This window comes from Thamnophis sirtalis, unplaced genomic scaffold (genome assembly GCF_051295495.1).
Source record: "Thamnophis sirtalis isolate CommonGarterSnake01/CBP01778 unplaced genomic scaffold, rThaSir2_p1.2 scaffold_9, whole genome shotgun sequence".
In the NCBI taxonomy this organism is placed as follows: domain Eukaryota; kingdom Metazoa; phylum Chordata; class Lepidosauria; order Squamata; family Natricidae; genus Thamnophis; species Thamnophis sirtalis.
In genome coordinates this window covers 81585578-81601865 of record NW_028261389.1, presented here as the reverse complement: position 1 = coordinate 81601865, position 16288 = coordinate 81585578, and the positions used below count along the sequence as shown (strand labels likewise).

Below are 16288 nucleotides of genomic sequence, written 5' to 3'. Positions count from 1 at the left end.
CGTTTCTGTGCATCTCCTTTGTATAACTTATTTGTATTTTTATTGCTTTTCGTAGGATTTATTATTCTCCGACTAAATCCTATGAATTTGGAAATCATTTTACATTCTTTTAATATGCAGACCAACATGTTCAAAGGACACCACGTGGATAAATCACAGCCTTTGCCGACAAAATAGTTTAAGTGTGGATCTTGACCTATTGCAGCCACAGTTTTTATGTGACTTTGAAGGAAAGTGAGATAAGGTATATGCTTCTGCTTCTACCCAGCCAAAGCCAAATTGAAACCCCCAGGACTTCAAGGAGTCACCTTTTACTCCTGTGCTACTTATCTCAATGTCAGAAGGGCATTCCTTCACTGGGAAATCAGCCAGCCCAAATACTGAAAGGGGGAGAGAGAAATATTGCAAGTTTAAAGACTCTTACGTTTTTATTCTTTTTTTACTAGATGATAGATACCTAGGTAGCTAGATAGCAAAAGGGAGAGGGGGAAGGGGAAAGGGGGAGGGAGGAGAGATGATGAGAGATGAGAGAGAGGGGGAAGTGATAGAAAGATGATAGAAGATAGGTAGATAAGTAGGCATATTAGATTATAAATAGATGGAGAGACATGATAGATAGATAGATGATAGACAGACAGACAGACAGACAGACAGACAGATATAAATATAGACAGAGAGGGAGGGAGGAGAAATGATGATAGATGATAGAGGGGAGAGAGAGATGATAGAAAGATAATAGATAGGTAAGTAGGCATATTAGATTATAGATAGATGGAGAGAGAGATGATAGATGGATGATAGATAGATGATAGATAGATAGATAGATAGATAGATAGATAGATAGATAGATAGATAGATAGATAGATAGATAGATAGATGATAGATAGATAGATAGATAGATAGATAGATAGATAGATAGATAGATAGATAGATAGATATAAATATAGACAGAGAGGGAGGGAGGAGAAATGATGATAGATGATAGAGGGGACAGAGAGAGATGATAGAAAGATGATAGATAGGTAAGTAGGCATATTAGATTAGAGATAGATGAGAGAGAGATGATAGATGGATGATAGATAGATAGATAGATAGATAGATAGAGAGAGAGAGAGAGAGAGAGAGAGAGAGAGAGGAGAGAGAGAGAGAGAGAGAGAGAGAGAGAGAGAGAAACGTAGACAGCCTCGTGGTATAAAAGGAAGGTCCTTTCCTCGTTGACAGTGAAGATTCTCACTCATCCAGGTCCTGTTTGTGCCAAAAGTGCTTTTCCGAAAGGCAACTGGACTTTCTTCATTATTCCTTAAAGGCTTTTCGCTTCTCATCCAAGAAGCTTCTTCAGTTCTGAAGAAGAACTGAAGAAGCATGGGTGCCTTTTGTGGGGGGAAAACCAACTTTGGGACCTTTCATAAAGTTCAGAAATATCCTGTGTTTGTATGAACAATAGACGTCAGCATTCCAAGTGATGCATCCATAGAAAACAAACTCCGAGTTCCTCAAAGAATAGTTTATGGGACGCATCACTTTGGCACAAACTGGTGAAAGCCGACTCTTAGGTTTCCTGCAGCTTTCCCGTAAGTAAAACCAAAAGTTTTCCCCTTCCCCCCCAAATCACCGGTCACGCTGTCCAATCCAGGTGCTGGCTGGTTGCTGGGTTACCGACTCCTCCTCTGGCCAGCCACCTGTGAGAATGTCCTTGGTTCCCACAGGAAAGCTTCATTGTTTTGGCTACAAAACCCCATCTAACTATTCCCCCCCCCTCCCGCTGCTGTGTGGCAGCCCTGAAGCCTCCAAGATGGCTCGGGCCAGGCTCACTTCAGGGTTGGCAATCACCTGGCCTGTTTTCAGAGTAGCAAATCAGTTGCGTTTGGCCATCTGTGCAAAACCATTGCATCGCATTTCCAGGAGGACTTCGGACTGATAAGAATAGTCATCCTGCCATTCTCGTGTCACCGCCGGAGGAGTTGATCCAAGCTTCCCGTGGAGATTTACCCCGAAGATATTTGCGGTGAACAATTTTGAAAAGTCTGTGATCTGTCCTGCGTTTCACTTTCTTCCTAATCCTTTTCCATCCCTGTAGGCACCTGACAGAAGCTCCAGTTGGTTTGGTTCCTTCCTTCTCGGTGGGATGGCTCTTCGCCCTGCGCAGTTGAGCGCTGGAGAGAATGAGGACCTCTGACGTTTCTCCCAAGGTTTCTTAGAGCTGCCCGAAGAGGACCAGAAGAGAAGATGTTGGCTATGTTTGCGCTGGCTTTGTTCTCCAGGAGTGTCCTCCTTTCTTTGGGCGACCACAACTTTTTAAGGAAAGAAATTAAGATAGAAGGAGACCTGGTGCTGGGAGGCCTCTTCCCAATCAAGGAGAAGGGCACTGGGGCCGAAGAATGCGGTAGGATCAACGAAGACCGAGGCATCCAGAGGTTGGAGGCCATGCTCTTTGCCATCGATGAGATCAACAGAGACAGCCACCTGCTCCCAGGGATTAAGCTCGGGGTTCACATTTTGGATACTTGCTCACGAGACACCTACGCTCTGGAACAGTCCCTGGAGTTTGTCAGGGCTTCTCTGACTAAGGTGGATGAAGCGGAGTACATGTGCCCTGACGGCTCGTACGCGGTTCAGGAAAACACCCCGTTACTCATCGCAGGAGTCATCGGAGGATCTTACAGCAGCGTCTCCATACAGGTGAGCAGGTCCATTCATAAAAATAGTGTATCGCATGTCCGTGATCATTCACCCGTTTCAGGGAATCTAAGCGTCTCCCCATCAGGAGGTCAGGACTGGTTGGGTTGGGTTGGGTTGTGTGTGTGTGTGTGTGTGTGTGTGTGTGTGTGTGTGTGTGTGTGTGTGTTTTATTTGTGCTGTCTACCTACCTACCTACCTATATATATTAGTGTCACAACCCCTGGTAAGCCCCAATTATGGGAGGAAGCTAACTGCTTCCAACATCTGTCAATCGGCTCGTCACAAGAGTCCATCACGACAAAAACCCAATATTTTTACTGTTGCCTTTGTTATATTTGTGTTTTTTATTTGTGCTGATATTTATTTTATTTATTTATCAGCACAAATAAAACACACACACACACACACACACACACACACACACACACACACACATATATATATATATATATATATATATATATATATATATATAAACAGAAAGAAAATGCAACAAAAAAAGAAAAAACAAGAGAAACATAACAATATAAAAAATAGTTATGCAGCCTTCCGTATTGGCATGTTTAGCCTTTGAAGTTCTCCATTCTCCATTTGCCTTCCTATCAGATTTAACCTCTGTAATCGTGTAATAACAGCTGTACTAACAATTAGAATAATATAAATTGTTCCTAGCGAATGTGCAGAGATGGACAAAATGAGTTAAAAGAAAGTAAAGAATCGGATTTCTATAAAATATGGAACAGAATTTCTAAGTGTCTAGAGAACGGGAGCCAAAACAAGAAATAGAAGTCTTTGTTTTGTCTCAACTAGGATTGAATAAAAATTAACCAAAATTACTAATTACTATCAAATTTAAAGTATTGAGCACAATGCAAATACAACGGTGATATGAACTATAATCTCAGCTTCATCTATGAGAAAGTACGACATTTCTAAATGTTGGGTCAGAACGATGCTTCCTTCAGGCCAGCCGTTTCAAAATCCGAATGCGTTCTCCAAGATCTCAGGATCTTTCCGTGCACGATTGACATTATTTAACGAAAGACCCTGCAGGTCAAACTTGGGGGGCCTTCCAAAATTTAAGTGCTAAAGGAGGCGACCTTCCAAATTTTGATTTCTGCTCTTAGCCTTCTTCATACTAAGCATGTTTGAAGGAAAGAAAGCTCAGATGGAGACTTACCAAAAGCAATTCTCCGGCTTAAGTAAGTATTCTTTTGGGCCCGTTGACCCATTTGACCAGCCCTCCTTCGGCCCAAGTGCCAGAAGAAATGGCTGGATGATAACAGCTCCTCAGCTGGAAGTCCTGACACAATCAGGATAAGGATAAGAGGCCTCTCCTCTTACTGCTCTCTTTGCTGATGGCATCACGAGGTTCTGCAAGCTTTTATCTCTTCTGGAGGGTTTTAATAACCCATCATGAATATTCAGATCGTTTTTGCAGTGTGATTTCCAAGATGGAATATGGCAGGAGGTAACTTTAAGCAGCTTCTTCTGGTTTCCCCCCCCCCCCAGGATATTTTTGTCTCAATTATTTCCCTGCAGGCACAAATGTGAGAAGATCAGTTATACAGGGATAAAATCTTATTATATCCTAGTGATGCAATTAAAAGATTTAACTCTCACATTTGTAGAAATGCAGATATACTCATTTAAATATTCGACATCTGAGTCTATACTCTAATGCAGTGTTTCTCAACCTTGGCAACTTGAAGATGTCCGGACTTCAACTCCCAGAATTCCCCAGCCAGCGAATGCTGGCTGGGGAATTCTGGGAGTTGAAGTCCGGACATCTTCAAGTTGCCAAGGTTGAGAAACACTGCTCTAATAGTTCATTGAGCAATCATTGATTGAATGTAGACAATATCTGCATTGTAGCAAAGGAATATCTAATTCTCAAAGCTCAACGGTTAGATTTGTACAAAATGGTAAACTAATTTATGGCTTCTGAATACCATTTAATTCTACCCGCTCTCCCCTTTGCTGCTGCTGAGGGAAAAAAATACAATAAATAGAAATCTTATAAGAAGAAAGGACATGGCTATTAATTATGTTTGATAATAAAACCAAGTCTTCTGCTTTGTTGCTTTGTTAACAAGCCAGAGACTAAAACCTGTTCTTGAGTTCTGATTCCTACCCATCCATTCATTCTTCTCAAATGGGTAGGTCACTTATCTCTCTCCGATTCTAAATCTGAAATTTTGTAGGGAGGGAGGGAGGAAGAAGGAAGAGAGGGAGGGGGAAAGAAAGAAGGAAAGAAAGAAAGGAGGGAGGGAGGGAGGAAGTAGGGGAGGATGGATAGAGGGAGGGAGAGAGGAGGAAGAAAAAAAGAGGATGGGAGGGAGGGAAGGAGAAAAGAAAGAAAAAAGGAGGGAGGGAAGGAAGAAGGAAGAAAGGAGAGAGAGATGCATGAATAAATAAAGAAGGAAGAAAGGAGGAAAGAAAGAAGGGAGGGAGGGAAGGAGAAAAGAAAGAAAGAAAAAAGGAGGGAGGGAGAGAGGAGGAAGAAAAAAAGAGGATGGGAGGGAGGGAAGGAAGAAGGAAGGAAGGAGAGAGGGATGCATGAATAAATAAAGAAGAAAGGAAGGAGGAAAGAAAGAAGGAAGGGAGGAAGGAAGGAAGGAAGGAAGGAATCCAGGGATCATCACATCAGATGCCCCCAGAGTCATCTAGGAGACTTCAGATCATTCACAAAATTCTGGATCCACTCCTGGGAAGCGAGTGGACCTTCTCCGCATCCTTAACGCTCTTTTTCTCTTTCCAGGTTGCCAATTTGCTCCGGCTCTTCCAGATCCCTCAGATCAGCTACGCCTCTACCAGCGCCAAGCTCAGTGACAAGTCCCGGTACGACTACTTTGCCCGGACGGTGCCTCCGGACTTCTACCAAGCCAAAGCCATGGCTGAGATCCTGCGCTTCTTCAACTGGACCTACGTGTCCACGGTGGCCTCGGAAGGAGACTACGGGGAAACGGGGATCGAAGCCTTCGAACAAGAAGCCCGGCTGAGGAACATCTGTATCGCCACCTCCGAGAAAGTCGGCCGGTCCAACATCCGAAAGTCCTACGACAGCGTCATTAGGGAACTTCTGCAGAAACCCAACGCCAGAGTTGTGGTCTTGTTCATGCGCAGCGACGATTCTCGGGAACTCATCGCCGCGGCCAACCGCTTCAACGTCTCCTTCACCTGGGTGGCCAGCGACGGCTGGGGGGCCCAGGAGAGCGTGGTCAAGGGCAACGAACACGTTGCCAACGGGGCCATCACACTAGAGCTTACTTCCCACCCGGTCAAAGAGTTTGACCGGTACTTCCAGAGCCTCACCCCTTACACCAACCATCGCAACCCCTGGTTTAAGGATTTCTGGGAGCAGAAGTTCCAGTGCAGCCTCCAGAACCGGAAAACCCACAAAAAGGTCTGTGACAAGCATTTGTCCATCAACAGTTCCAATTACGAACAAGAGTCCAAGATCATGTTTGTGGTCAACGCCGTCTATGCCATGGCCCACGCCTTGCACAAAATGCAGAGGACAATGTGTCCGAACACAACCAAGCTCTGCGATGGCATGAAGCACCTGGACGGCAGGAAGCTGTACAAAGACTACTTACTCAAAGTCAACTTTACAGGTAAACCATCGGCCTCTTCTAATGCTTTCCCTGGGAAAGAGCTATGGTTGATTCTAACTCATTTAGCCTCTTCTTTGCCTTGGGCTCCCTGGTTCAAGCAGGGTTTGAGGCGAGGTAAAAATCAACTGCTTTGAGTAAAATGATAGATAGATGATAGATAGATAGATAGATAGATAGATAGATAGATAGATAGATAGATAGATAGATAGATAGATAGATAGATAGATAGATAGATGGATAGGTAGATAGGTAGGTAGGTAGGTAGGTAGGTAGGTAGGTAGGTAGGTAGGTAGGTAGGTAGATAGATAGATAGATAGATAGATAGATAGATAGATAGATAGATAGATAGATAGATAGATAGATAGATAGATAGATAGATAGATCGGTGGGTGGGTGGGTGGGTGGGTGGGTGGTTGGGTGGGTGGGTGAGTAGGTAGGTAGGTAGGTAGGTAGGTAGGTACGTAGATAGGTGGATGGATGGATAGATGATAGATAGATGATAGATAGATAGATAGATAGATAGATAGATAGATAGATAGATAGATAGATAGATAGATAGATAGATAGATAGATGGATAGGTAGATAGGTAGGTAGGTAGGTAGGTAGGTAGGTAGGTAGGTAGATAGATAGATAGATAGATAGATAGATAGATAGATAGATAGATAGATAGATAGATAGATAGATAGATAGATAGATAGATAGATAGATAGATCGGTGGGTGGGTGGGTGGGTGGGTGGGTGGTTGGGTGGGTGGGTGAGTAGGTAGGTAGGTAGGTAGGTAGGTAGGTACGTAGATAGGTGGATGGATGGATAGATGATAGATAGATGATAGATAGATAGATAGATAGATAGATAGATAGATAGATAGATAGATGATAGATAGATAGATAGATAGATAGATAGATAGATAGATAGATAGATAGATAGATAGATAGATAGGACAGACGGACGGATGGATAAGACAGGCAGGCAGGCAGATAGATAAACAGACAGATAGACAGATATAGATATAGATATTATCTTGAGGCAAGGAAGGACTTAACAGAACCAGATAAAGCCAACAGCTTCTGTTAGCTAAATTACCAAGACAAACAACTGCAAAAGCCTTTTTGTTCTATTTTGAGGCCTGGCAGTATATATATCAAGAAGCAGCCAGCAGTTCCACCGAAATCCAAGGAAATGTCAGGAAAACAAACACAGATGTCGCTTCGGAGGGAGAGAGGCGGGATTAGAAGAGACAGGTAGATGGGTGAGCCATTCAAGCGACGGTGCCAGATGGGCTCTTTTTCGTCTCCCTGTGTAGGAAGAGTTTGTTTTCTGGAGAAGGGAGAGAAAGTTAAGCGGTCAAAAAAATTCAGATCCAGATTTAACGGAATAACACACTTGGGGGGGGGACCTTGGAGGTCTTCTAGTCCAACCCCCTGCTCAGGCAGGAAACCATGTAGCAATTCAGACAAATGGCTGTCCAGCCTCTTCTTGAAAACCTCCAGTCATGAGGCACCCACAACTTCTGGAGGAAATCTCTTCCACGGATTAATTATCCTCGCCGTCAGGAAATTTCTCCTCAGTTCTAGGTTGCTCCTCTCCTGGATTAATTCCAGAATGTCTCTGGAATGGCTCACTGCCCACTTTCCAAAGACATTCTTAAGTAGCTTCATTCTAGCTCAAATATGACTTATATTAGCACTGATTTTCTCTACCCTAAGCCATTTGGGGACGTGATTGCTAAGATGCTGAGCTTGTTGATCAGAAAGGTTGGCAGTTTGGTGGTTCGAATCCCTAGTGCCGCGTAACGGAGTGAGCTCCCGTGACTTGTCCCAGCTTTTGCCAACCTAGCAGTTTGAAAGAATGTAAAAAATGCAAGTAGAAAAACAGGAACCACCTTTGGTGGGAAGGGAACAGCGTTCCGTGCGCCTTCAGCATTGAGTCATGGCAGGCACATGGCCACGGAGACGTCTTCGGAGAGCACTGGCTCTTCGGCTTCAAAACGGAGATGAGTACCGCCCTCTAGAGTCAGGAATGACTAGCACAGTTGTGTGAAGGGAATCTTTACCTTTTAAGCCATTTGGGGTAGAGGTGGATTTTCAAGAAGCATTATTTTCTAGCCATACGAACGTTTAAAATACAACAAATAGTGCTAAACAGCTAAAATAACAAATGTCACCATGAACCACCAGTAGTCAGTAAAAACACTACTAAAAATAAAAGTTATGAGTTAATAAATGCTAAATTTGCACGTAGAAAAAGCCGCATGAGAGCCAATGCAGTTTGTATTTTTAGCTACCCTTCCAAAGGTTTCAGCGAACACTTTAGTAACCACAAAACAGGGGACCTGCTTTCCCGTATAGTTGGAGCAAAAAAAAAACAAACCCCATCTTTTATTTTAACAGCTGCTCTCCTCCTCATCCTAGAAATGAAATGAAGGCTTTATGAAGGCCACCAGTTTATTGTTTCCAATGGGCCATTCCAGAAAGAGGGGACATTTTGTGTCAAAAGCAAGCAGCCTTTGCTAAGAGAGGCAGAAAAAACTGGGCACAGAGTGGCTTCCTTTAAAATGCCCCCAGTTTGGCATCAAGAGGCTAGTCAAGAGTGTTGAGTTGTCCTTCCCAAGACCTTTCTCAAGGAAGGCTTTCGGAGGGCTGCATCGCAAGATACGCGGGCCGTATTTCCTTGGACAAAAAGCGAACGGCCAACCTGAAAAATGTCTTCATGAGGGCTAAAAATATTTATGTTTCTATTTTATGTAGAACTTTTTATTTTATTTAGAACTTTTTGTTTTCTGTAGAACTTTTTATTTTATTTAGAACTTTTTGTTTTATGTAGAACTTTTTATTTTATGTAGAACTTTTTATTTTATGTAGAACTTTTTATTTTATTTAGAACTTTTTGTTTTATTTAGAACTTTTCATTTTAATTGGAACTTTTTATTTTATTTAGAACTTTTTATTTTATTTAAAACTTTTTATTTTATTTAGAACTTTTCGTTTTATTTAGAGCTTTTCATTTTATTTAGAACTTTTTATTTTATTTAGAACTTTTTATTTTATGCAGAACTTTTTATTTTATTTAGAACTTTTTATTTTATTTAGAACTTTTTATTTTATGCAGAACTTTTTATTTTATTTAGAACTTTTTATTTTATTTAGAACTTTTTATTTTATTTAGAACTTTTTATTTTATTTAGAACTTTTTATTTTATGCAGAACTTTTTATTTTATGCAGAACTTTTTATTTTATGCAGAACTTTTTATTTTATGCAGAACTTTTTATTTTATGCAGAACTTTTTATTTTATGCAGAACTTTTTATTTTATGCAGAACTTTTCATTTTATTTAGAACTTTTCATTTTAATTGGAACTTTTTATTTTATTTAGAACTTTTTATTTTATTTAAAACTTTTTATTTTATGTAGAACTTTTTATTTTATTTAGAACTTTTTATTTTATTTAGAACTTTTTATTTTATTTAGAACTTTTTATTTTATTTAGAACATTTTGTTTTATGTAGAACTTTTTATTTTATTTAGAACTTTTTGTTTTATTTAGAACTTTTTGTTTTATTTAGAACTTTTTATTTTATGTAGAACTTTTTGTTTTATGTAGAACTTTTTATTTTATTTAGAACTTTTTATTTTATTTAGAACTTTGCTTGACAAAGGAATATACAAGAGCGGAGCCAAAAGAAAAAAGTATTACATTAAATAAATTTAAAGGGCAGCTTTCTGAAATAAAGGCCCTTTATAAGAAAGGTCCTGTGGTGACAATATTTTAAAGGGGAAGCTGACTGTGAAAATGATCATTTTTATCCAGGTCAAAATGTTTCTTGAAAGAAAGTCCTTCAACAAGGTCTTAGTTTGATATTTGGAGCAGGGTTGTGTGATTTTAGCCTATGGGGTTCCATAATTCTGATGATTGGTCGTACTAGCTGGGACTTATGGAAGATGTAGTCCCTGTCATTGAAAAACCTGCCCTACGCCTGGAGTACAAGGTTATCCATCAACCATCGAAGTCACTAGATACGTTTGGGCCCATTCTCAACCTGACCAACCTCACAAGATTTCATAAATTATTTTTAAAATCGCATATCCCACCTTAATTCCTTGCGGGAAAGCAAAACAGAGGTAAACCAACAAAAATTCACCTTCTGCGTGCCACAGAAATGCATAACCCACATTTGAAGACCTTGTTAGATGGGTTTGTTTCTTGAGTCACAAGATTTGAGAGTTTAAAGGAGAGCCGAGGTGGCGCAGTGGTTAAATGCAGCACTGCAGGCTACTTCAGCTGACTGCAGTTCTGCAGTTCGGCGGTTCAAATCTCACCGGCTCAAGGTTGACTCAGCCTTCCATCCTTCCGAGGTGGGTGAAATGAGGACCCGGATTGTTGTTGGGGGCAATAATGCTGACTCTGTAAACCGCTTAGAGAGGGCTGAAAGCCCTAGGAAGCGGTATATAAGTCCAACTGCTATTGCTATTGCTATGCAGGGGGGGGATCTCCTCATCCCCATCTGATAACCTGACAGCAGGCATATATTGTTTACCCTTCCACAAGAATTGTCCCGTAAAGCGGGCGAAGCAGGGAAGAAATTAATTTACACCACAGTATAAAATGGCCCAGTTCCACTATCGCGTGAATCGGGGTTTGTCCTGGGAACTATTTTCGTTTTCCTGAAATTAGCCATTTTACTGCAATAGCTCTTTTTTTTAAAGAAAAAAAAAGTGGTGGGGGGGAATTGGCTGGGGCCTGTTTTCCATCTTGATCCCTGCCCGTTCTCCACTTCTCAAGAAGGAAGGGGAGAGAGAGAGTGGGATTTGCTGAACTTCCAGCCAAGTGAGGGGAAAAAACAGACACATCTGGAGTGTCCGTTTCCATGGTAACCACTCCATTCAGGTGAGGAAGTAAATAGGGTCGCTGGCCTGCAGCACACGCCCTCCCCAGACAGACTCACAGCAGCCCCCACAAAGTCCCCACCTTCTGTGCCGTATAGACCAGCTGAGAATTGCAGCTGAATGAAATCTTGTAGTCCCTTAAAGTATCACGCCAGGCCAGATGGAGCCTGGCTTCAAAATATACCCTGGAGTTGTCTTATTGCAACTCCGTGTATATCCCGCCTTTAGTTTGAGCAAATCAAGGTGTGCGCACATAATGCTCTTGCCTTCTATGTTCTTCACTATAACAACCCTGCTGTGGGTCTGTGGTAAGTTGGGTGGGAAGACAACGATTGATCCAAAGTCACCCAGAGGACTTTCACACCTAAGATAGAACTAGGAGGAAATGGTCTCCTGGGTTCCAGATTGCTATCTTGTACATTAAATCTTCTTCTTCTTCTTCTTCTTCTTCTTCTTCTTCTTCTTCTTCTTCTTCTTCTTCTTCTTCTTCTTCTTCTTCTTCTTCTTCTTCTTCTTCTTCTTCTTTTAACGACCCCATAATCCCTTGTGGAGGTGGAGTCTGGGCAACTGAATGGAGTTGGGTTTTTACTGGCCAGATGCCGTCCCTGTCGCCAGAGTGGGGAGCTTTGTTCGGCAGATAGATTCTCATTGTGCCCAGAGAGAGAAGGATCTGCCTCTACCTAGGATCGAACTCACAGCCCCCCGATTGTGAGGCGAGAGCGCCACCTCTAGGCCACCGCACCACTCCTGTTATAATGATACATCTTCTGTCCAATATAGAAAATCAAGTCTCCAGAAAAATATTTTGACCTTTTGAGCCTCCTTCAGCCTTAGATGGAAGTGAAAACTACTTGGTATGTCAAGAGTGTTTTCACACAACGGGATAAACCCTAAACCTGGGTTAAACAAAAGACAATTTCAGCATTCTTAGAACGTGACATCATCTCAAAAGCTGGACATTTCTGGTCTTTGCTCTCTATGGTTCTATGATTGCCTTGTCTTCACAAGACTTGCTTAAACAGTGGCTGGTTTCCTGCCATACTCGGAACCATAAAATGGCAGAAAGCATCATCCTTCCATCATCCTTCCTCAAGACAATGAACTACTGAAGTTACACAATATTTTTATGCACCCCTAAACCTGTGCCTGTTTTAACCAACAGCCTTTTTTCCAGAAGTTTATGAAAATGCGTTGCATGCTTTCAGAGTTTGTCAACTCAAAGAAGGACAACTCCATCCACCATTTTTAGTAGTAATCTGTTTGTAAGTACAAGTTCTGCGCTACCTACAAATTCAAGTTAAAAAGGCATGAAACGTATTCTTAATCCAGATAGTAGTTTACATAACTTTTTTTAAAAAAAAGTGCTTAGCTGAAACTGTTCATGCTTTCGTTAGCATATGGTAGAATTATTTTCCATCTGATTTATTTCTTGGCGCAATACCCGGCTTGCAAAAAGCTTTGCCTCCAGTTAATTCTTCAAATTAGGAACTTGCCCAAATGTGACTCTGTGAATTAATTCAAGGCTACACAACTCTATTTTGTTTTGTTTTTTTAATGTCCTTGCAGTTTTCCTGCAGATTGCTCTGGAAATTAGAGGTTAACAAACTAAGAAAGCACCTTGCATATTCTGTGCTTATTTCTCCGGCAAAATAAATGTCTTTTGTTCAAGGCGCATCAACTTGATGTTGTTGAAAACTGAAAACTGTAAAGATTCTCAGTTGAATCGATATATTTAAATACGGTGGAAACTTTATGAAATCAGGCCAGGTTCCTCCAAAAGTAGCTTGCCAGCAAGGAGCTCTTAGGAATGAGGCATAAATACAAGGCCATGTAAGGAAGATGGCGAATGGGTGGAGTGGTTAGTAATGCCAAGGATTCCTTATGAATAGTGATGGGGCTGCTGAAAAACATGCTTAGTGCATTAGGAAGCAGAGTGCGCTGGATCTTGGATCGTTTCAAAAAGCACAACAGAGATAAATCTTCTTCAAACATAGACTGGAAACCATAAAGAAATCCCAGGATAACAGAATAACAGAGTTGGAAGAGACCTTGGAGGTCCTCTAGTCCAACCCCCTGCTTGAGCAGGAGACCCTATGCCGTTTCAGACTGTCCAGTCTCTTCTTAAAAGCCTCCAGTGATGAATACCCACAATTAGTGGAGGGAAGCTGTTCCACTGGTTAATTGTCCTCACTGTTAGAAAGTTTCTCCTTAATTCCAAGTTGCTTCTCTCCTTGATTAGTTTCCCTCCATTGTTTCTTGTCTTGTCTTGTCTGGTGCTTTGGAAAATAATTTCACACACACACACACACACACACACACACACACACACACACACCTTTGTTGCAGCCCCTCTGGCATTGGAAGGCTGATCATCCCTGGTCCTTCTTTTCACTAGACTAAAAGTAAAGGTAAAGGCTCCCCTCGCACATCTGTGCTACTCGTTCCCGACTCTAGGGGGCGGTGCTCATCTCCGTTTCAAAGCCGAAGAGCCAGCGCTGTCCAAAGACGTCTCCGTGGTCATGTGGCCGGCATGACTGAACACTGAAGGTGCATGGAGCGCTGTCCCCTTACCACCAAAGGCGGTTCCTATTTTTCTACTTGCATTTCTTTATTTGCTTTCGAACTGCTAGGTTGGCAGAAGCTGGGAGAAGTAACGGGAGCTCACTCCATTACCTGGTGCTAGGGATTCGAACCGCCGAACTGCCGACCTTTCTGATCGACAAGCTCAGCATCTTAGCCACTGAGCCACCGCATCCCCTTTCACTAGACATACCCAATTCCTGCAACCGTTCTTCCTATGTTTTAGCCTCCAGTCCCCAAATCATCTTTGTTGCTCTTTTCTGCACTCTTTCCAGAGTCTCAACATCTTTTTTTAGAATATGGTGTCCAAAACTGGATGCAGGAGTCTAATGCTAATGATTCACATGATCTTGATTTGATGGCTCTTCTGGATTAGGCTGGGAAACTGGTGGGGAGAGAGAGATTTCTGGAATAAGACTGCAGCCAGCAGTTCTGTATCCTTTATACAAGGGAATTTATCCGGACGTCTTCATGAAGTTTCATGATTAGCTCCCTCCACTTTGGCCAATCTACCAGATGCCAAGGCAGTTCACGTTTCTCTGTCTCATATAATTGGGATGTAATTTGATTTAGTGGCAAAAGAAATGGGGGAAGAAATATCTGCCTTTCATGCACACAGTTTTCCCCAGTTTTCAACCCTCTCCGGAAATGTAAAGACATCATTCAAACCGCGGAGTGTTAAAGAGCATTAAAAAGATTTAAAGTGATCTAATCTACCTGAACTGGGGGAAAAAATCAATGCATTTAGGAGCCTCAGTGGAATTTGGGGTTGACTTTCTTTGAAAAATATGATAATTTACTTTGAAGTAAAGCTAAAACACAAATGGTTTTGAAAAGAAACAAATGCTTAACTTTTTATTATTATAGAGGGAGGGGAAAGGAAAGGAAACATTTTTCTTCTTTCTTTTTCTCTACACAGACACACATCACTGTAGACATCAGATATCAGGCAGGCTGATCTCAGACAAACCAACACATGTGAGTCCTAATATATTGTGTAGGTTTGTATCTACATTAAACCTTACAACTAGAATGCATTCAACACAAGAAAAGGTTGGAAATTTAAAAGCTAAGATCAAGATCTTTGAATGGTTTCCTCCAAACAGAAATTCTGGAAATAAAATACAGGGCAGCTGTGTGTGCATTTGTGTGTCTGTGTGTCTGTGTGTAGGGTTTTCTTCATATCCTTATATAACTGACAGCCATTATTTTTCTCCCAATCATAACAATGTGCAGAATTCATTTCCATCGTCCCCCACTTCATTTCCAGACTATGGATGCATGTTTCAACATAACACCCACATTTATTTTTGTTTTTTTAAAAACCCAGTGAACTCTTAAACAAGCCCAGGGAAGGAGAACAGGGAATCTGAGGTGAGGTTTATTTTTTTTAGCCATAAAATAAGCAGGCACATAATTGAATTCTGCAGTGGAAAAAATATGAAGGGAGGGAATCCTGAATCCAGCTAATGTTGTTATTTTTAACTCTCCCATCATATCAACTGAATAGGCTTCAGGGCTGTTATATCTACAGCATTTGCTCCTAGATTATGTCCTTTGGTGAGCGACTAAATGGAAAAGGAAAATAATCGAAATCTATCTCTCTGTCTATATCTACATGTATCTCTATCTGTCTATCTATCATTATCATCTATCCATCCATCCATCTATCTCTATCATCTCTGTGTCTGTCTGTCTGTCTGTCTGTCTGTCTCCCCTCTCTCTCTCTCTCTCTCTCTCTCTCTCTCTCTCTCTCTCTATCTATATATATATATATATATATATACAGAGAGAGAGAGGGGGGGGAGAGGGAGAGTGGTTAGGGTGCAGTACTGCAGGCCACTTCAGCTGACTGTTATCTGCAGTTCAGCAGTTCTAATCTCACCGGCTCAGGGTTGACTCAGCCTTCCATCCTTCCCCGAGGTGGGTGAAATGAGGACCCGGATTGTTGTGGGCAATATGCTGACTCTGTAAACCGCTTAGAGAGGGCTGAAAGCCCTAGGAAGCGGTATATAAGTCTAACTGCTATTGCTATTGCTATATTCGATCTGTAAAAGATGCTACTGCTGATAGCACCCTTGGTGAAATGTTCAGCATTAGTTTTGATGTTTTCTGTTCTATTCCAATAAAGAATTATGTTCTATATTAATTCTATTCTATATTAATTATATTCTATTCCACTCTACTCTATTATCACTGGGCATTTGACTTCCAGTCTAGAAGCTGAAGCAATGAGAGGTCAGGGTGGGGCTAACCGTTGCTGATGCACAGGGCTGTCCACCCAGGGGCATTGGAAATTGAATTCCATCCCAGTGTCGGGGCAGCCTTCTTGATGATTTTGACACATCCTGGGTTGTGGCATCTGTTGTGGCATCAGCACTTCCTCCTCCACCCTCTTGCCAGAAACATCAACAGCACCATGGAGAGCTCCCTTTGCATTCAGATTGCTAGGAAGTGGGGGAGGGAGAATATGTGCCATAGGGGGGGGGGGGCAGTGGAAGTAGAACCCTATGCGGGTCTTAGAGG

At 41.7% G+C, this 16288-nt stretch overlaps 1 protein-coding gene across 1 annotated transcript in view; it reads left to right on the top strand.

Moving 5' to 3' along the window:
* Positions 1-16288, top strand: part of GRM3 (glutamate metabotropic receptor 3) — a 74695-nt gene that overhangs the window by 46578 nt on the left and 11829 nt on the right. The window contains exons 2-3 of the mRNA XM_087722426.1: positions 2078-2679; positions 5441-6296. Coding sequence (XP_087578552.1) covers positions 2227-2679; positions 5441-6296 — 1309 coding nt within the window. The 5' untranslated portion in view covers positions 2078-2226. The remainder of the gene's footprint in view (positions 1-2077; positions 2680-5440; positions 6297-16288) is intronic.